Here is a 22,328-nt window from a genome sequence, read left to right as displayed (position 1 = left end):
ATGACCAGTCCCAACACACATGTTTGTGAGTCTGAAAACTGAAGCAAACAGCAGCTACAGCCGCCTGTGTCACCATCCACCATCTATCCTCAGAAAACATGGAATCTCATTTCATTGTTATGCTGACGATTGTCAAATTTATTTGCCCTTGAAGAAGAAGGATATCCATTCCATAAAACATCTCCTGGCATGTCTAGGTGATATTAAAGCTTGGTTGGCCTTGAACTTTTTAAATTTTAATGAAAAGAAAACAGAGGTAATGGTGTTTGGACCCAGTGGCTCCTGTGAGTCCTCCTCTGTTGACCTGGGACCCTTGGAGGTATATTTTAAACCCATTATTACTGATCTTGGTTTTAAGGTGGACAGTGATTTTAAATTGGACAGCCAAATCAGAGCTGTGGTTAAGTCCAGTTTTTATCATTTGAAGCAATTGGTATCAGTAAAAGCATTTCTATCTAGGCAGCATTTTGAAACAGTGATCCATGCTTTTATTTTATCTCGACTGGATTACTGTAATTCACTTTATTTTGGAGTCAGTCAGTCGCTACTCTCAAGTCTGCAGCTGGTTCAAAATGCTGCTGCACGACTTTTGATGGGAACTCAAAAGAGAGAGCACATGACCTCTGTCCTGGCCTCACTTCACTGGTTGCCTGTACATTTTAGGATTCATTTTAAGATTCTTATGTTTGTTTTTAAATCTTTGCACAATCTTGCCCCGCCTTACCTCTCTGAGCTTCTTCACCCCTACATACCTTGCCGGTCTCTCAGGTCAGCAGACCAGCTGCTCTTGGAGGTACCAAGATCAAGAAGGAAGCTCAGAGGGGACAGGGCTTTCTCTGTTGTTGGTCCTAAGTTATGGAATGACTTGCCTTTGCAGGTTAGAGCGGCCCCTTCACTGTCCACTTTTAAAGTTCGTCTTAAAACCCATCTTTTTTCCTTGGCTTTTAACTCCAGCGGGATCTAGTTTTAAACTGTTTTTTTTTTTTTTTTTTTTTTTTTTAACATGAAAGAGTTATTAAATTGTTATTTATTTGTGTTTTAATGTACAGCACTTTGTGTCAGCTGTGGTTGTTTTAAAGTGCTTTATAAATAAAGATGGTATGGTATGGTATCCACCTGTCAGCCAGACAGGCCACGCCCCTAATAAGGCAAACTTTATTTAAACAGATGAGTTATAGAAGCATCCTCCCCCCCCCCCCCCCCCCCCCCCCCCCCCATACTGCTGTTATGAAGGAGGAAATTATCTACAGAGACCAAAGCAGTTTCTGTTTCAGGATGTAATGGGGACTGACTCACTGTGGCCTCTGCTGGACGTCAGAGGAACTGCAGCTTCTGGTGGAGTGTTAGCAGCTCATGTTTACCTGATCAAACATGAAGACGTTAATTTACATGTTTTTTTTTTGCCAGTTTAGTTTGAATGCAGATTTGGGCACAGTCCAGGTTTATGGTTTGTATGAGATCAGTAACCACAGTGATGAGAGCAGCAGGAACATGAACAGGTTGTTGGCATGAGCTGAATGAGCCTGCAGACAGTGATGGTATAGTTACCTTAAAAAAGTAGTCCAACTACTGATTACTCCTTTAAAAAGTAACTTAGTTTCTTTACTGATTACTTAATTTTAGAAGTAACTAAGTTAGATTACAAGTTACTTTATTAGTTACTTTCAACAGCGGCCGGTCTTGTTCCAAAAAGTGATCGTCTGTCATAAAGTGATTCAGATGTTTCTGTGTTTTTATGTGTAATGTCTTTGCTTATGTTGGTAAACAGAGTGCAGTCAGCATGATTTATGAAGGGCTTATATATAAAATGAAGAAATAACCTGTTTTTCAACAATCTTTAGGAGTCTGTGTTATTGTACCTACATTATAATCAATCCAGAGCCTTTTGGTCACTTCAAATATCTTTATAGATCTGTGATGTTATATTTGTTGTGATTTCTGCAGCTTTCTGAGCCAGATTTATGTTTAAAAATACATTTTTAATGTTTTTACCTTCATAAAAAACAAATATATAAAAGTCACTTTGCCAAAAACTGAGTGCAGCTTCTTGTGATAGAAATGCTGTTTCTCTCTCATAATGACCTGATATCATTCATGAGAGATGTTTGACGGGCGCCTGGGTGGCTTAGTGGTGTGGGCGGCGCGGGTTCGAGTCCCGGCCCGTCGCCAGTTTTCCTGCGTGTCTTCCCCTGTATCTTTCCCCCATTTCCTGTCTCTCTCCACTGCCCATAAAAGCCGCTGTGGTCAAAAATGCAAAAAAAAAAAAAAAAAAGATATGTTTGACATGTTTCACTGATTATAGGTCAACAAGTCATTTACAGCCATTTAAATACAAACGATCCCTTTTGGCACAACACCGGCACCAGTGATTTTGTGTCATCTTTAGCTGACACAAACTCACAATAGTGCCTGTATTTCAGCTAGAAAACGCGCATCTCTCTCCTCCAACAATAGTAAGCACAGTGACTTGGATAAGTAACTTTAATCTGATTACTGGACTCTGGTAGTCAGATTAGAGTACTTGTGTGTCTGCTGCTCTTTCTCACCTTTCCTTTGATGCTCTTTTACATTTTTCTGAGAATCTGTTGACAAAAGCTACAAAATAAAAGAAGAAACGTGCTTCGGTCCCTGAAAGCGCCGCACAGACACAGTGAATCATCTTTATGTCAGCACATTATCTCTGCATGACGACTCCCAGCTCAGCGAAGCCCTTTCCTCGGATCAGCTGAGCAGCAGCGCCGTGTCCCTGAGCGGCTCGGCTGGTGACCGAACTCCTCGTGTTTGCTTCTCTCTGCTGAAGGAAGAAGCAGCTGTGAGTGAGAGGAGTGGGTCACAGCCACTTGAATTCAAAGAAGTCTGGAGATGCCTTCACCTCTGCACCGAGAACAGCAGCACGTGCTCGGACCACGCTAAAGCTGCTGTTTGCTCTGAGCTCAGTGCAGCGGCTCGTGTAGAAAACACATGGCTGACCTCCACAGAGGTCAGTGGCTGTCAGCCTCCCTGTGGAGGTCTGTGCCACAGGCCCCCCATTACTCCCACCTCAGATTCAGGAGGAACAAGGTGGTGTTTGCTCATGGGTCACAGGACCGGCTCTTTATCCTCTCGAGGATATTTGAAGGTATCACTTTTGGTGGTCTCAGGATCACATCTGTGCTTTAGTTTTAGCCAGTGAGCATGCTGTGACCTCGGCTTCACATCCAGCTTCAAAACACCAGAAACTCTGCTCCAACCACTAGGTGACATCATCATGTCTCTGTTTCTGTGGTCCGCTCTCAGACCTGTCCAGGTGTACCCCACCTCTCGCCCTATGACTGCTGGGATGGACCCGTGAGACCCTGACCTGGAAAAGCAGTGAGGAACATGGATGGATGGGATTATGATTTGTGTTTGTGGAGATAATTTCCTTGTTTTTCCCTTCACATGAAACCAAATTTGGATTTGTGTTAGTGTGTATCAAATGAGTATTTGTGAGGTTTAAAGAGCGAAAACGTGCACGTTTAAAAGAGGAGGAGCGGCGGGGGTCCTCGTGTTCCTCACAGAGGTTTGAAGCCCGGGACTTTTACACGTCCTTCAGTGATTCGAGGACAGTTCAGCTGCATTTGAGTTTGCTGTTTCCTTTGTTTTCAGCTGTCGGTCCGTCGGGCTCCAAATCTACTCGGTTAAGTTCTGGTCATAGCACTCGTTACAGTTTAGGCGACTCTCACAAACATGCACCTCACTGTAACTCCTGTTCAAACGGCTCCTCGTCCATCATTTGAAGGCTTCTCCGTCTTTGCTGTAAGAAGAATATGTGCCGCTCAGGCTGCTACAAAGCAATGAAGCTAATTAGCCAGCTTAGCCAGTGTGGTATCAAAACTACAGACACTGTCCTCTCACTCTTCTTATTAATATTTCCATAATTTACAGTGTGCACACACCCACCTCAGGCATGTCTCTGAGGAGCTGCTAATGTTTCAATTCTGCATTTATCTCCACCCTCTGAGAGAGGGCGCTACAGAGCCAATAAAGTCCCCAGGAATCACACAGTGTTTGAGTTTGATGTTGTGCTCTGACAGCAGGCTGATGTGCACCTCTCGCTGCAGATCCTCTTTGTTCTCGTCTTTCTTCCTGTTCTATTTGTTCTTCTGTCTCTGGATTCTTTGTTTCTGGAGGTTTTTTCTTGCCTCTGTTCCTGACGATCACCTGTTAGTGACCTTTAGCTCGTGGGATCAGGTGTCCGGTTCCTCTCTTCCTGTCACAAAAACCTTCAGATCACAGACAGACCTCCTCCTCTCTGTGCTGACATGTGATCAGTAATGAAGTGACTTAAAGCCGGCTGAGCTCCTGCAGGCCTGTGGATGCAGCGTTTTCCTGCTCTGGTCTCTGCTGCCAGCGCTCTGACTGCACGTGGCTGACATTTACATCAACCTCTCAAAGCCCAAAAACGTGGTTTCCTACAAATGTCAGAGTATCTTCTCCTCAGCAGTGAAGGAAGCCGTCTGCGTGGAGCACCGCCGTTTGCCAACCATCGGTCTGGAAGAGCGAATAAAACTGTGAGAGTGCGACCCCGCTGCTGTTTGTACCAGTGAAGCTACGAGGAGTTAAAGCCTGTTTCTCTCCTCTGCTCATTATTCTGCAGTGAGGAGCAGAAGGTATCAGGACAAACAAGGAAAAACCTCCAGCTGATCATCAGGACAGACTCCACACTTCATCTCAAACTCCTTTAAAGAGAAGCCCCCCCCAAACAGCTGATTTTAATGCGCAGTAACTTTAGTATACTTAATGAGGCTGTGCAGTTTTACTCTCATACTACATTTGATCCCAGGATCATCTTCCAGCTCATTTTCTAACATTGTTATAGTTCACATTGCTGTGCATGTTTACCTTTGACCTTTTGGTGGTGATGTAAACCAGGCTCAATGATCATGATGAAGGTTTGATGGTGCCGGCCCAGAACAGCCTGGATCCTGGATCATGGCTCCTGGTCTGGTTCCTGGGGTTTTGAGCTGATTTGCAGTGTTTGGGTTGTTTGATTTGCTGAGTTTTGATTCCTGTTTGGATTTTATCGTATTTATGGTTCAGTGTTTCTTCTTTGTGATTGTTGTTGTGAAGAGTTCTCCTCTGTGCTCGCAGTGGATCTCATATTATCACCTGTTTTATTTTGATAGTGTCTCTGGTGGTCCATCAGTCTCTGATTTCTAATTTCAGGGCAGCAAAACCATAAACACGAGACTTTGATTCCTTTGATTTCAGTTACATTTATACACATGCTCTTCATAACAAACACAAAGGTTAATACAGGCGTCCAAGGAGAAGCCTGTAGAAACTGAATTAAGCTGCTAAATGATTATGATTAAAGTGCAGCTGAAAGAAAAGTCACGTGATTAAAAAATGTTATTTATGGCTCAAAGATTTTATTAGATTTCTAAAATGTTGATTTTGTGAAAAACTATAATAACCTCCTGCAGGTCATGAATTGAATAACTGTTCATGTCACTGACAGCTCTGCAGGCCGTTCGTCCTGCTGTCCCTGACGTTCCTGCTCCGGGCGCTCCGGGCGCGCTCCCTCTGTAAACTCAGCCTCCTGCATCCTGCACTTTGGGTCCTCTTCATCTCCTCAGGCCACACAGACAGACAGAACAGACACGGCATGTGCTCCCGTACGTGTCAGTTAGTGTCTGTGCTGCGTATAGACGAAGCAGACGTGATAAACTTCTGTTTTAGTCTGAAAGTCTGAAACAGCATTTTTTTATTTTCATGAAGGCGTCTCCTCCAACATGACCCGTCCTCACAAAGCTGCCAGAAGGATGCACCAGTACTCCTGAGTCAGCCTCCGAGCTGCTGCGTGAAGCAGGAGGGTTTTTATCATCTATAAACTCTGATCTCTGCTTTCTGTCTGTCTGCTGTAATAATGTGCACTGATGTTCAAATATGAAGCAAATAAAAGTTCTGAGATTGTGTTTCTGGCTCGTTGCGGGTTGTTGTTATATTCCCCATTAAACACTTCCTGTCAGCCGCGAGCCAGGCAGGGTCCGGGACCGGATAGGCTTCGCTGGGTCTGCCAGTACTGACAGATGGCCGGTCCGGGCCTGGCCCGAGGTGGACCATAAGATAAAACCAACACCCATCTGATCCCAAATCTGTTGGAGTTCCTGCGAGTTGTCCTCTGTTTAAAAACAGAAACACATTCAGAGAAGTTACCCACCTGTCTTCAGGTGTTACTGAAGCTCCTGAGAGCTTTAATAATGCACAGCTCATTCTTCTGGTTTTAAAGACACATTTACTCTTCATCAGCTGAAGTTTCTACAAACACGTATCACAGACCCACTGATAAATCACTGTGGACACACAATCCTTAAGCCTCATTCTCTCTAATGTCCAGCAGGTGGCGACTCCTCTGGAGTCTGTGAGGAAGTGATTCTCCTGATGAGTTTATGTTCTCAGCTGCTGTCATCACGTCCACTGCAAACATGGCACCGGCCAAAAAGCTCCGCTTGAGGCTTCGTAATGGAATTTGCTAACCAATGGGTGATGTCACATGTCTATGTCCATCTTTTATATACAGTGTATGGCTGCCCTCTGTTGTGTTCTTTTTGTGAGTTTCTTTGTGTCTGTCTCACATCTGTTTGGTGTCTTTTAGGGGGCAATTGTAGTTTTTACTACTTTTGCAGTAATTCTGCATCTTTGTCATCTTTTTGCATCAATTTGGAGGGGTTTTTTTTATGACTCACAGTGTTGATTTTGTATGTCTCTTTGTGTTGTGTGTCTCTTGTTTCACATTAGTTTTGTGTGTATTTACATTTCCTGTTGTATACCTCTGTGTTCACTCGCTGCTGTTTTTGCATATTTCTGCGGTTGGTTTTAGTTTATCTCAGCCTGCCTGTAGTTTTCTGGCGTCTCACAAATGATTGTAAAAGAATTGTAATTCCTTTGGTTGTGTTCTTTGAGTCATTTAATTTTCTGTGTGTTTTTGCAGTTTTCCATCTTTGTTGTTATTTTGCACCTGTTTTGGGTTTTTTTTGTGGTAAATGCATTTTGTAGTTTTCATGTCTTTGTTGTCTTTTTGCAGCAATGATTTTGTGGCCTTTTGTTGTTACTTTATGCCTCTTTGTGTTTGTTTCAGGTCCTTTTGTGTCTCTCTGTAAGTGTAATAATTTGGTGCAGTCCTTTTGCATATTTCATTATTTTTTGGGTCTTTTTGCAGTTGTTTTTTGATCCTTTATGTGCTGCAAAGCTTTCTGTGTTTTGTGAGTCTTTCTGGTGGTTTGACTCCTGAACAGCACGTGCTGAGCATTAAACTGACAATAATGAGAAACATACAGGGGGTGGAGGGAGTACTGGTGGGGATGAGCTGGGCCTCAGTGTTCCTGCCATCCTGGCTGTGGTCCTGCAGACAGATAATGAAAGCAGAAACACCCCCTCAGCAGCAGCAGTCGGCCTGTATCTGAAGTCTGAGTCCATTCAGAGTGAGTCGAGCTGAAAAAAACTTGCAGCAGCTTGGAACAGTAAAGCCTGCACAGAGAAGACTTCAAGTGTCTCACCGCTGAGCCGTGAAATGAAAAGTAGCAGCTGATGTAGCAGACCTGGCTGGGCTGGGGGAGGGTTTCAGCGGGCGGTCGAGTGGTGAGGGACAGGCGGAGGGCGGGAGCTGCCTGAGAACTGCAACCACAGCTGAACCAGGAGGGCAGAAATTAGCTGCAATTCAGCTGGGAGCACAGCAGGTGGTGCTCTCAAACAGTCCTAAATGAACACGAGGGGAAACAAATAAACTCCACATTTTATTTATTTTTCATTTTATTGTTTAAATTTTATTTTATTTTTTATCATGATGCTGATTTTGCTCATAAAGCACATGCACTCTGCTACTGCCTGCTGATTGGTCAGTTAAGGACAGAACATCCTCCCTCAATGGCGCCCGTTTCCACACGCTAACTCCAGCACAGCACACTCCCACACATTATTAGTTCAAGCCCAGCAGAAACTTCCATGTGTGTAGAAGAAGCAGCTGGTTGTGGTGGTTAAAGGTGATGCTATCAAGCAAGTCACAAAAAAGCAGTGGCACTCTGTCAGGGCAAGCAAGGCAAACCATGCTTGCCCAGTGAAATCTAAAAATGTACATAAATGAAAATTATCATTGATTGAAACCTACCAAAGTGAAATCAGTCCCTTTCTTTACAGCATTCTGTCCGATAAATGATCTCCCACCACCTCCTATCAGCTAATGTCTAATGTTGTCTGTGGCTGTTCTCCCTGGCAGCTGGATGCAGAGTCACAGGAATCTCCTGTTTCTGTTGATTTTATATCCATGTCCTGTTAAAAAAAAACTCTGGAGCTTGTGAAGTTGAGACACCTGCAGGGTTTTCTGGTTGTTTGCACATTGTGGACAAACCTCTGGCCTTTGATGGGAGACTGATGGGGGATTAATGTGCTAGACAAGTTGTTTGCTCTGTTTTCGCTGCTCTGAGATCAGTTATGATCTGCGTGTTTATGTATATATGTGTGCAGATATATTGTACATATACTTGCATAGATATGTGTAGCATTAGTGAGTAAAAGAGCACTCTTGACTTATCATCATAACTGATAAGTCTCCTCTTACTTTCCACCGTGGCCAACACATCTTCACTTCCTGTGATGTAGAAGAGTTAGAGTGCAACGTGCACAAATGTTTAATAGCTCCTTCAGCACGTTACAGAAAAACTTGTTCATGTGTTTATTTTTATCAGGTTAGATGATTTTAACAGTGTATTTATGTGTCTTAAACTATCAGGTAATTATTTTTATTGTTGATACTTCATCTGCAATTTCCAGTACTACAGTTTTATGTGTAGTACTCTATGTACACACACGTTTGTTTTCTTTTTTTTTTTTTTGGCTCTGCTGTCCTCTCTGTAAACGTTACCGTGTGTCACTATGAACAGTGTTCATGGACATGAATCATCACATATATTCATGAGTCAGCATGACTGTTGTATTTCAGTAAGAAGAATGTTTTGTGTGACAAGTATTCACAAAAAAAAAAAAAGATGACTTCCTCTGGACTGGAGGTTCGGGTTCAGCCGTGTGCCAAGAAAATGAGATCAGCTGCCTTCCTGAACATCCTGAGTGACCAAGTTTCTCCAGCAGTGGATTTTTGCCAGGAATCATCGGCTCACACTCTGAGAGACTGGTTCAGGGAGCATGACACATCATTTTTACACATGGACTGGCCACCAGAGTCCAGTCTTTAACCCTACAGAGGATCTTTGGGATGTGCTGAAGACATCAGCCCATCATTGCTGCTCTAAAACTAATGCAGCTCTGGACGGGATTGAATGTTGTGACACTGAGGTCACCGAAACGATGCCGAATGAGTGGCCTTAAAGGTGGTCCATCAAAATATTAGAGCAAACTTTTTTTTTTCTCCATCCTGCTGTATTTGATCCAAACAAACAAGTGTTACCATGGCAGCTAAGAAAATAAAGCTTTCAAAGACAGGACAACTGTTTTAACCCAAACCGTTTACTTTATTTAAACCTAACAGAGTAGTTTTGATGATAATTGAATAAAGTATTCAGAAGTAATACAAACTAAGTGTAAAGGTTTGTGATGGGTGGTGTCTGTCGAGCCACAAAATGACCACCGACCCCACCCGCCTCCAAATGTGGACTTTTTTCACCCTCTATTAGTGCAAAAATATAATGCTGGGTTCATAGACGTGAATCAGTACACAAGACCAGACATGAAAATAAGATACCATGACGGCCCTGATACTCACAGGAAAGTCTTTTACTACAGTAGAAAAGCAGCTGCATCTATTGTCCGACCCCGTTTAATAAAAACCTGCTTAAATGTGCAGCCTCACAGAGAGCGCCCCCTGTGAAACAGGAAGTCCAGAGAGGGCAGAGCTTTGGTAAAGTTGTCTGCAGCTTTACTGCAGGCTGTCCGCAGGCGTGAGCCGCCGGTCTGTCAGCCTTCGGTCTGTGAGTCTTCGGTCTGTGAGCCGCTGAGGGAAACCTCCTCAGACCGGAGCTCAGACCACAGCAGCGGCTGCCTCTGTCCATGGTGCTGCTCTCAGTGTCCGCCCCCCGGGAACGCGCGGCTCTTATTCCCGCTGCGACATCCAGAAACACGTTAAAGCTCCGAGCCGCGCTCGGTCAAAGTTCGTTTGGTGCTTCAGACTCGGAGTTCGCGGTGAACTCGGACAGTGACGGCTGCCATCTCCGCTCCTTCATCAACTCTCCGCTCACACTCACTCCCGCGTGCAGCCCGCCCCTCCGGCGCCTCTCTCACGCTCATTGGTTCTCCTGCTTGTCGCTTTGTGTTTAAAACTCCTGATTGGCTTTGCTCTCACGACCCCTCCCCCGTTTCCCTTCGCTAGTAGTTTGGACCAATCGCGACTCGGCCTGCGTCTAGAGGGCGGGAGGAGGGGGAGGGGGCGGTGCCGGGGTGAGACTGACAGGAATGGGGGAGAAGGGGCAGATTTCTGAGCGCAAACTGCCCCATCTGGGCTCTTTGTGTTGATCTGAGGAGGCAGAAACTACACCCGGGCAAGTTTGGGTGAATGTTCTTCCTGTTGAGGGACATTTCTGGTGTTTCCTGACCCCCCCCATCCCTCCCCCCCTCAGGAAGTTGAGGCTGGATGTGTGAGTGCTGCTGCTGCTGCCATGTTTAAACCTCCTGTTGTAAAGCAGAGCATCCATGTTAAAGGAGTAAACAACACAAAGACACATCAGCTCCACTTTGACTCTGTTTATTAGCTCCAGGATGCATCACTTTCACTCACAGATCTACAACAACAAGTGTGGATAAAATAAAACCAGACGGGCTTATTTTTAATAAACTGTATACAATAAAACTCATCTTTATTTTATTTTACTGATAGTTTTAATTCTGCCTTCTGGTCACAAGTAACAACAACCAGTGTTTAAATAGTAAAGCATGAAATCCAACACAACTAACTCACAGCTGACTCTGTAATGCTTTTTAATATCCATCCATCCATCCATCCATCCATCCATCCACCCATCCTCTAGTTTAAACAATATATTTGGGTGTTTCCTTTCAGTGTGTTTCAGCCCAGTGTGTTGAAACTGTTGTTGCAGATGTGCAGAGCTGTGAAAATGACATCAGAACTTAATTCACTGATTTTCTCATCGATGCAGTTTCACCGACTGTGCATGGAGCACACAGAGACACACAACTGACACCATTTTCTTTATTTTTTTTAATCAACTTAAATATGATTTATTAATGACATTTATAATGATATGATATTATTAGTACAGATAATGCAACAAGCATTCACATTTCCAGGTGAGGTCATGTGGCACAGGTAGTTTTTGTGTCGTGCATGAACGGTGTGCTGCTGTCAGATCAAAGCACCGTTATGACGTTTAAAGCTTTATTATTTTTTCTTTTTCTGAAAACTGCCCACAGTTTTCCACACTTTTAATATTCAACAAAGTGAAAAAAAGATGAAAGACTTTATGATGTTAGTTTGAGAAACTAAAGATGAATTTGGAGTCATGTTTTTGCACTAATAATGCACTAATAGCTATATGTATATAACCTATTTACCTATAAGCTAGAATACTTTAGAAAATACTCTAAAATCTCATGTAAAAGTATAAAAATAAAGCATCAACCTTAAAGGGCTTATTGTGTGAGGATCGTGGATCTGTTACTGGGTCTTAGATAAAACTTTTGGCTCATTAATGAGCAAAGTTCAGTCACTATAGTTATTTCTATAGGAACTGTACATGTGTTACATTTATGACTGAAGTCTGCAGAGTAACTATGACTGTGATCCAGCACTGCAGGTTTTAATGCGTAAACTCGTTTTAATCCCCACAGTAACCAGCTCTGATTCACGCTTTGTATTAACAGGACCTCTCTGACCCCTCTGTGAGTGCGCAGGTGCACTTTGTGGCCACCAAAGGGGGTAAAAACAGGACTTTAAAGCACAAAGTCTGCCTCCACTGACTCTAGCTCCCTCCGTTCACTGCGCATGCCCAGAGAGCAGGGAGGGGGGGGGGGGGGGGGTCTGTTCTCGCTGCTCCATCCGGGATCTTCAGAATTACCATTGACAGCCGAAGCGCAACTTTTCCCCGGGCAAAGTGAAATCAAGCCGCGGACTCGGACAAAATATAGTCCCCGTTTTTCAACTTAAAATTACCGAAAGAAAAGCGAACCGGCTGCCCGGTCGGACCCGTCGACGCTCGGTGGTATTCTGGAGAGGAGCCGTGCGAGGCCCGAGCTCGTCCCACCGGGTTTGGAGCACTTTTGAAGACGGGCGGAAAGTGGGTGATGAGTCCTGGGCTGTAAAAAGAAGCGAGAACTTGCTTTGCAGCCCGAGTAGTTCTTCTTTCAATTGTTATTGTCGCTTAAAAAAATCTTTAAAATCACTCAAACTTGGTCTCGGCCGCGTCGAAAGTGGGAGAAAAGTGCTTTCCTGGTCGGAACATGGAACTACAAGGCCTGCAAGAGGCGCTGAAAGTAGAGATCCAATGTCATCAGGTAAACGAAACATCGTGTTATTCTCGCCTTTAGTGGCGTTCCGAGCAGCGGGGCTGAGAGCTCCTCACTCCCGGGGAGCAACTATGCGACATGTCGCTACTTAAAATGTCCGCCGGCGGCCGCTTCCCGGTCCCGCTGATCGAGGGCACTTTTGGCAGCACTTTGGCCGATTGTCGTGGCTGTTTTTCTGCGAGCAACAAGAATTTGGAGTGGCGATAATGCGGTGCTGCTGCTGGTGGTGTTACTGCTGCTGTGTGGCGATCGGGACGCGACCTGAATATTTATGAAGAGGTGCAAAGAGTGCGGCTCTGTCCGCTCCGCTTTGTTAACTTGAGACACTTTTTGTGAATTTAGTCGCACAGATGAAGCGGGAGCCGCAGGTAATCCTCGCATTATTCACGAGAGCTGCGAGATTTGGAGTGTGTGAGAAACTTTATCAGCTTAAATCTGCTCTCCTCGCCCTGAAAAAGCCGTGAAGTTTGGCCGCTGTGTGCCACAGAGCGGGCTGATCTCAGGGCCGTGCGGTGGGGTGAGGAGCCCCGGCGGGCGGCCGCAGCGGGGCCGTTTCTGTGCCCCTTTGCGGGCTTTAAAGTGGCTTCTGCTCGGCCTCGCAAAGTTGTGTAATGTTGGAGAAATTTTAGCGTCCATTTTGAGTGGGTCGACATGTTTCTGGAGAGTGAGGCTTGTAGCGGAGCAGCTCGGCTCACAGGAGGAAGAGCTCTGCTGGACTTCAGCACCTTAAATGCTGCTTCAAACCATCATGGAGTAGTTTTATTTTAGCGTCTTTGACACGGTTTACTCCGCTGCTATTATTCCTTCTCGGTCACATGACCACAGAGGACGCGTTTGATTCGCTTTCACTTTTCTTTAATGCTCTCTATCTTTATGTGGAGGTAGCTTGTGTTTCTTTAACTTTGAGGCGGCTGCTGCCGAGCCTGGATCCGGGCTGGATGCTGTTCAGCACCGCGGCCAGCTCCCCGGAGCTCCCTCCAGCTCCTCCGCGGCGCTGCACCGCCCTGCCGGCCGGTCCCAGCCCGGCAGCAGCGCGTCCAACTTCCCCCTCATTTATCAAGAAGAAGAAGGAGGAGATACTCGTCCATCCGTGCACTCATTCTCTTGTGTTTATATTTCACTAGTTTCACTTTATTTCCTGTGGAGTGCAGCTTCCAGGCTCCTGATTGGCTGCTGTTAAACTTTAAGTAATCCATCTTCTTCTTCTGATTCCTTGTTTGTATTTCTTCTTCTTTCAGTTTGGTAGTGGAAGCTTCCATTTTGAGAGAGAAAAGGGGGGGTGGCTACCACCTCCTGCCCCCCTCCTCCTCCCCCTCCTCTAACATGGAGAGGAAAAAAGTCTGCAGAGTTTCATGCAGGAGGAGGAGGAGGAAGAGGAGGAGGAGGTGGTGGTGGTGGAGTAAAGGGGGATGGGCCCCATTCATGCCTAACATTACCATTTTGATTGCTTTGATGCTGTTTTTGGTGTGGAGGGGGAGGGGGAGGGGAAAGCAGGGACAGAAAGCTCAGTCAGCACGCCACGCCGATGTTTTTAATCACCACACTCGTATTTCTTTTCTCTTTTTAGTAACCTTTATGTTTCCTCTGCATGAGCCGCCCTCCTCAAACCAGACCAGGCCTAAATCCTCCATCCACACGTTTAACCACGATTTATCGACCACGTCAACATTTACAGAAATAACCTGAACTCACAGCCGCCAGGGGCCTGAGAGCTAAAGGAAAAGCCTGGAGGTCATTTCAGGGTCGCAGTTAGAGGCCTGAAGGTGGAAGTTTGGGAGAAAGAGCAGAGGAAGGGTTTTGATTTCCTGAATATTTAAAGCATAAATCTGAGAGGAGCCCCCACCTGATCCCCTCAGAATCAGCTTTACTGTATTTAATGAAGGCATGCAGTATTTTACCTTCATGCTATGAACATTTTCAGAGTTTCAGGCCCTCAGAGTACGAACAGTTAGTGCTGCTTATTTATATTTCCAGCATTTTTGAGCCCTCCATAACTTTATAACTACAGCCCATATCACATGAAACTTTCAGGGCTGAAAAAACATAGTTCTGTAAAAAACTGCATCCAAATCAGTTTTACAGTCAATCCAAGGGTCACAGCCTGAAGTTCTGCTATAGTCTGAATAATGTCTGTGACAGGAACATGCACTGCTACCCTGGAGGCTGGTTTTCTTCAGAAAATGCATTTTAGATGAACTTTGTGGTGAAAACTCTCCTTTTACCTGCGTTTGAGCTCAGGACCATCTTCTAACTGTTTCTGGGTCAGATTAATTTTCTAGCATGTTTATTTTTTTAACCCTCTGGTGTAGTTAAATAGTTTGGACAGATCAGAACTTCAGGTCCTGATGAAGGTTTTGAAAAGCCTTGAAGGGCCTGGATTACAGGCCTTCTGTGATTGATATATATCATCACCCCCCCCCCCCCCCCCCCCCCCCCTTCTTAAAATGAGAGTTATGATTTCATACAAACACCGGCCTGTCAGTGCCCATGCAGCAGGCTGATCTTTGACAGGGGAGGTCTGATGTTCAATCTGAATGCTGAGTACATTGTGAGCTGCTGTTCTTGCATTTTATAGTGTTGTTGCTGTGGAAATTTCAGGCATGAATAGTGTTAGATGTTCCTCAGAGGCCTTGCACGTCATCCTTTCCTCTGATTTCACCCCTTCAGTCCAAACTGAGGCCCTGCCAGGCTGTGGCAGGTTTACTTCACTTACATTTATCTATTTATTTACTTTATTCAGCTGATTTCTAATTAAAGTCCAGGGAAATCTGCTGTGTTTGTGTTAAATAATCCTCAACTCACAGATGATTCTCCTTTAAGTTATTACAACAGTCCTTTTAAAATCAAGTTTTGTATTCAGCCACTTTCTCACGCTCCACAGTTTTTATTGTTTATTCTCAGCAAGAACGATAACAAAAAAGATTCATGTTGAACTTAAATTCAAAGCTCTGAATTATTTTACCCAAAAAAATTAATTCAGCTCAGTTTTGCGCCTTATTTGCCTCGTGGTTGTCCTCGTCCTGCCTGCAGTGGCTTTGTGCCCCATCAGTGGGGCCCAGCCTACAGTTTGAGAACCACTGGGTGAAAGATCCACTTCTTAACAGAAACTATGCTTATTCTCAGGTCCCTGCTGTCATTGGTTTTCTCAGAAAGTCCTTTAAAGTGAAGGTTGGGATTGTTTTTAAGTTCAGTATGTAGACAGCTGGTGGAGCTCGCACCTTCAGGTGTCTGAGGCTGAATATCTGCTCCTGTGGCTGTGAACGTGGACTCTGAGGAGAGGAGCTCAGGTGAGCTCAGGCTGATGGATCATGAAGGAGGAGTTTGCAGGTCAGGTCTGTTCCCCGGGTACGACACCACGGACCAAATCCACATCAACTTTATTACATCCTGAAATTTTCATAATTCCTGTTAAGAAGTGTAACTTTTCCTGGAATTTGCTCAGGACTGAAGCTCTGAGATGAAATTAATGAGGTGGTCAGATGTTTTCTCCTGGCGTGCAGGATGGTTTCAGTCGCTGCCGTTTGATCTGCGTGTGAGCGAGTAAAGCACCAAAACATTAAAGACCAAACCTCTAAAACCTTTGACCTTCTGCTACCTGTGCGGCGAGGTCCACGGGGTCTTAAAGATCTGATTGGTCTGTAGGAAGTGTGTTTGTACCTGTTGATCTCTTATTTCAAACAGATTAGGTCTGCAGCTTAATGTTACCATGGCGATGTACCTTGGTAGGAAGTGAATCACCTTCATAGTTTCTGATTTATTTATTTTTTTCATCAGTAAACTGATACAGAAAAGGTGCTGAGAGTGCCGGCAGCTCTACCAGAGCGGGACCCTGTTAGGCTGATCAAACTAAGCCCTCATGTGTTCAGGATGAAGGCCCCTCTCCTCCGTGAACCGGCCACCTTTTACCCCCCCGGCCCTGGAAGAAGAGTGAGTTCATTGATTCTTCTCCGTTCTGCTCCACTTGCTCCCCGTTGCGTCATGGCAGCCTCGTCAGGTGGAGCCGAGACGTTTTTCTTCCCCGTCAGACGTTTGTTTTTAGCGTTTGCTCCGTTTCGGGGGTGAAAGTGTTTCGTGTGGAGAAGTTGAAACAAAGACCGCAGCAAAGCCAGCATCTGTAACCATGGTTACGCCTCTCACTTTAACAGCGTGTGAGCGTCATTGAGGCTTTTTTTTAAAGTTTCACATGGCTGCAGCTGTGCTGATATATGTATGTGATGATGAAGAGGAGGAGGAGGAGGAAGGCTGCTTTCATGTGCATGTGTTTGAGGAATGCAGCCCTCTGATTGGCTCCTGCTGTTGGATGGTGTTTTTGGACTTGAGGGTGTTTTCAGAGGTCATGACTGATGCCGTGTGCTGTCGTCGTCTCAGTCAGTTTAAAGGACATCGCTGAAGCACCAGCAACTGCAGTTCCTCCTCTGTCCAGCAGAGGCGCCGCAGTGAGTCAGTCCCCAGAGACTCCCACATTAAAACTTTCATGTTTACAGCCTGATGCAGAAACTGCTGTGCTCTCCTACAGCTGTACGGGGGGGGGGGGGGTGTTTCTATAACTCACCTGTTTAACCTGGATTAACTCAGTGAGGTCAAAGTCACCTTCAGGACTCTGCATCCTTACTCTCGAACCCTCCGCCATTAGAACATGTGATTTATTTATTTATTGGCTTTTGGAAATCGTTCTCATTAGCCTCATAAACTAACGCGTTTCCAAAAAGTCACATTTTATTTCTCTCCAACATCGCAGCAGATTAAGTCTAACATTTGTTTTAAGTGGAGATCGTTACCGAACTTTTAGCCTGGGAGTAGATTAGATTCCTGTCTTGTAAATGAGTTTGGCTCAGTGCTAACATAATTCACTTTCTTTTTAACCACACTTCATCCAACACCAACTTCTCATTTAACTGTTGGATGTAAAGTTTCCTCATGTTCTCCGGCCTTGGTTAGTAAACCTCCACCTGCTCGTCCAAACCAGCAGCTCAGACGCTGACGTTCAAAATATTATGTGTGTTTTTTTTACAGTCTTCAGTGTAAAAGTGAAAAACCATCTCCTGAAGCACAGCTGCTGTTTGAATTTGCAGCTGGAATAATGACATCTGGATTTGAAAGGCTAAGACTTGTATAGCTGGGACCCTCCACACTCACACAGCTCACACTTCAATCAAACCACTTTTATTCATGTAGCACCAACAGTCACATAATTGTACTTCCTACTGTAAAGACCCTGCAATGTTAGAAAGCAAACTCAGATAACTGAGCAGCACTTGGTGACAGTGGGGAGGAAGAACTTGTTTTTAACAGGAGAAGACCTCCACCAGAAGCAGGCCTGTGCCAGAGCTTCATCTTTGTGATGAGTAAGCTGTTTCTGTTTGCACAGACCGAGCCCTGATATTATTATCTGACCAATAATGTTTGTTTATCACTGAAACGTCTCCAAAGTCGTGGTCAGAAGCAGCTGGACTTCATGGAGGAAACGTTGGAAATATTTAAGTCAGGATGGGCAGAAGCGGTGCTTCACACTACACTGAATAAAAGAATCACATTTATTTAGCTTAATATTTATAAGTCATCCTGCAAGTGCTTCTGATTCTCCCAGATTCTGTAAAACAGGACAGTCCCTTCGTTTAAGGACCAACTCCCTCGCGCTTCATACCAACCAGGAAAAGAGTTTCAGTCTAAAGGATTTATTCTGTCTTTGGCAGATTGGTGCATATTGTATTGTTTCTGCTGCTTTTTAAAGTTGTTTTTGCAGAGAAACGTGTGCTGGCTGTTTCTGTGGGCTGCTGTACTGCACAGTTTCCCTCTGTCTTCCAGCTGTGAGCAGCTGCTCTGTGGGCTCTGTGGGACAGCAGTCGCCGTGTTTACTCGCTCATAAGAAACCAGGTTACTCTCAGAAATCGGTCATTGTGCGCTGTAGTAACCTGGTTTGTGTAGAGCAGGTGTGTACACGCCGCAGTAATCCCGAGCTTATTTTGGGTGTTGAGTGCTGCGCGGTGCTGCTTTTCAGAATAGAAACGGGAATCTTTCATGGGAAGTCTGTTTTTCCTGGTTTTGGCTCTTGTGGACTCTTTGTGGCTTCTGATCTCAACACTGGAATAAACAATGAATTCATATACAGCATTTATTCATCACACCCATCAAAACCATTTAAACTGATGCTACAAACAGGTCTTTCACAGTAAGCAGCTTCCCACTGCTTCTAAACATCGAGTTTTTACCACCAGTACTGGCATTAGTGAGACTACTTAAGTATATTTACCCATGTACTGTTTCTGCAAAAACAACCAGTCAGCCAAGAATCGCTTATTTACCAAGTGCTCAGAAATAACAGGAGAACTCAGTCATCCACCCAAAGGCCCTCTCCCATCCTTATAAACTGTGGTTTACTGTCTGATTATTGGATTACACTACTTAATCTGTAAATATGCAACATATGGACATAAAACTGAAGTAATAAGAGCATAAAAGGCAGATTTTGCCCCTGGGAGCATCTAAGATCAGTTAGGAAATCTGGGCCCACCTGCTCTGGATTCTGTTCTTTGCTTATTTTTCATTGAAATCGGTGAAAATCAGCTGAGACAAAGATGCTTTTAAACTTTTGGAGCTGGTTGGTGAAGCAGCTGTGGGGTGATTGCTCATTAACGCCCTGAGATGTGGCTGACGGCTCCGTTTTCAAGGTCAGCAACAACCCCGAAGCTTTATTTTAGGAGCTGATGATGTAAACGGAGTGCTCGAACTCACAAACAGTTAAAGTCTGTCCTGTGTGTTCCTGCACTTATTTCAGTTTAGTCAGCGAGGGTCAGAGGTCAACCCAGGCTGCTGTCAGACTGCTGCTCTGCTCATTAACTGGACATTCGAGAGCATGGGCCAGAGGTCATCCATCCATCCATCCAGATTTCAGGGAGTGGTGTTTTACGTGTTTCCTCTCCGTGGTTGTACCGGCCCTGGCGAGCAGCAGATCTTTCCCAGCATCTGAAACCAAACTCGGGGGTCTAATCCCTCGACGGCTCATTACAGGCTCCTGCAGGGCTGATTAAGCCACGGGAAGGTTTAAGGATTTCTGCTGGACTAACTGTGGTTTAACAGAGCAGACTGGTGTAAAGGACCAGCTTCTCTCTTTTGAGGCCAATCTATAGTTTTTTTTAAAGTAACGTTGCCCTCTTTTCTTTCTTCTTGTGCCTCTTAGGAAGCCTTGATTGGATAATTACCTTCATGGCCTCGATGTTCAGCGGTACAGAGAAGTAGCACATGTCTAAAATTTGGAAGTACTTCACTTGAAATTTTCCCTTTTTTTAGAATTCAGAAGCAAATATTGTAGTTTTTGCTGCGCTGTCTTGATTTGCCAGCAGGTGGTCAGCTTTAAAATACAAACAAAGGATTACGAGAGATTAAACGCTTACTCGACCCCTAAAAATACCAGCCAGGGCCCTCGTTTAAAGCCCCAACACAGCCCGATGCTCACGTCTTCGTTTCTCCCTCACTTTCCTCTTAATGTAGTCTCTCGACACGAGACCTTCAGGTCGTCCCTCTGCATCATCTTCTGCTCAGGCAGCTTAAAACCACTGATGTATTTCAGACCTGAGCGCCTCAGCAGGAAGTGCTTCAGGCTGACGTCCAGACTGAGGGCGCTAACTCGTCCATCGGTATGATCCGGAGCGTCCGGGCTGGAGACCCGTCCGGGGTGCCTCGGTGCATGCTGGGATGCTCCCCGGTCCCGTCGCCCTGGACAGGAAGGGAAAATGAAGGAGTGGATTTCACAGCTGTGGTTTCCACACTGAACTCCTCGTTTTCAAAGAGGGAGACAGGAAATGATTGACAGCTTTGTTTTTCAGTCAGAGCTGCAGCTGATCACATAATGATTAATGATTTTTGTTTTGTTTCATTTAATGCAGAAAAATTAATTTAAAAAGAGCATCACAGCAGATGAAGTGAAACCTCTGCCTTCCTCTTCTTAATGCTAAAAACTCCACCTGCTGTCTGCTTGCTTCGTCCGGTGCTTATGAATATCACGTGTAATCAATTCTTCATGAAACTGAACTCAGGGACCGCTTTTTACTTTCTGTCCGTTCAAACTGAACGTTCAAGCTCAACTTTCTAAGCCAACGTGGAAGATCCGAAATATTTGATCATCCTCAACGTAGCAAAGCTCGTGTTCCGATGATGACTTGATGATGCTGTCAAAATAAACGGACCGTTAATTAAGATTCATTTTTTCATTTTTACAGTTATTTAGTTTATAAAAATGACCAAAGATCCAGAGTCCAAGTCTCTTATTTTGTCTGACCAACAGTCCAAAAATCCTCTTTGAGAAACTCCTGAAGAGATCCTGTTTCCATTTGGACTTTTACAACTAAGCGTACAAATTTAATTATTTGGCCTCAAACAGGATTTGAAGTTTATTAAAGGACCGCTCACTCTCTTTCTGTTGGTTAAAGCTGATCGTTCAGGAAATCCTTTGAGAGTTCCTAAAAGTTCGGTCATCCGTGACTCTGTGAACATTCAGCAGAAACCAAATATGTTTGGGGTTTTGGACAATCTAAATACAGTTGTTACTGTGGCAATGTGTGATGGTGATTTTTAAGAAGTAATAAAACTAAATGGATAAGAAGTGTGAATAGTGCTCAGATTTATCCAAAGTTGAGAGTTTCTTGAGGAAGCTGAGCGGTCCAGAACAAAGTCCGTCATTCCGGTCTGCTGGGATAATAAACTGAACGTCTTTGAGTTTCTGAGTACTGGTCTGATTAAATAAGATACTCAGTCATGATTTTGGGTTTGGGGAACTTGTGATGACCATTTTTATAGACCAAACAAAACAAATAAAAAAACGCAGTCCTGATGGAACAACATCAGGAAGAATCTCAGCACTTTAAGCGTTTCTGAAGCTTATGAGCGTATCCTAAAGTCCTCATCTGTCCTTAAGCTTTGCTAAGTTGTCATGAAGTTATAAATATTTGAGTTTTCCGAACTTCTAGGACTCTCCATCCCTGTCAGCTTCCTGTGTGCCTCAGAAACGCCCCAAATATGCAGTTTGTGATGCAGCAAATCTGCTGATACTTGGTGTTCCTGATGCTCTTATTTTGAAGGTTTTAGAGGCATCTGTGATTAGGTGGACACTTCCTTCTGTCTCAGCTCATATATAATTTGTGGACTCGCAGCTTTAAATCCTCATAGTTGACTTTAAGATGAGAGGAAGTGTGTGTGTGTTCAGGCAGATAGGCTAACAACCAAAGGGCAGCCGCACGAAGCAGCAGATCCAGTTCAGTCTCAGAGGAGCGTAAATCTGCTCTCTTTTGTCCCCGTGCTCTCGAGGCAGCGGTGAATCTTCCCCCTTTTTTTTTTTTTTGTTTGCAGACTCTTTTTAATCATTCCTGGAAGGCACGCTCGGCTTTAATTAAGAGCAACATGGCAGGAAAGCCTGTGATGACTCCTCCGGAGGGAGGGCAGCTCGGGTGTATCGCATACCTTCAGATGGGACCAAGGCCGCTAGCTTTGTTTTGATTAATTCTACTTCAGAACGTGGAGATCGGCCCGGTTTGTGCGGCGGCTGAAAGGAAGAGAAGATGGAAGGCAGGAAATTGGGGCGGCATTAAAGGAGCAGTCCGACATTTTAGGAAAAGATGGAAATCAGTTTTTCTTTCATTAAATCACCATAAAATGCTCCACTTCCTGCACAGGCTTTTAATTTCACACAGGCGTACTTCATGCATATTTTAAAATAATAGAAACAATGTTAAAACATGCAGATGTTATAATAATCCAGAGATTATAACTGACAGAAACTAAATTAAATTAATAGCACGTTTATTCTGAGGTTTATTGTTGGGTAGACTGAGCTGTCTCTGGTATAT

At 44.5% G+C, this 22,328-nt stretch overlaps 1 protein-coding gene across 2 annotated transcripts in view; it reads left to right on the top strand.

Moving 5' to 3' along the window:
• Nucleotides 1-12,164: 12,164 nt before the first annotated feature.
• The window catches only part of phf21b (PHD finger protein 21B), a 95,553-nt gene continuing 85,389 nt past the window's right edge, over nt 12,165-22,328 (top strand). For both annotated transcript variants that reach the window (XM_030720060.1, XM_030720059.1), the window contains exon 1: nt 12,165-12,477. In XM_030720060.1, the coding sequence (XP_030575920.1) occupies nt 12,424-12,477 (54 nt within the window). In that variant the 5' untranslated portion in view covers nt 12,165-12,423. The remainder of the gene's footprint in view (nt 12,478-22,328) is intronic.

This window comes from Archocentrus centrarchus, chromosome 23, assembly GCF_007364275.1.
Source record: "Archocentrus centrarchus isolate MPI-CPG fArcCen1 chromosome 23, fArcCen1, whole genome shotgun sequence".
NCBI lineage: Eukaryota > Metazoa > Chordata > Actinopteri > Cichliformes > Cichlidae > Archocentrus > Archocentrus centrarchus.
The sequence above is the reverse complement of the archived record's forward strand: the minus strand, read 5'-3'. Positions and strand labels throughout refer to the sequence as shown.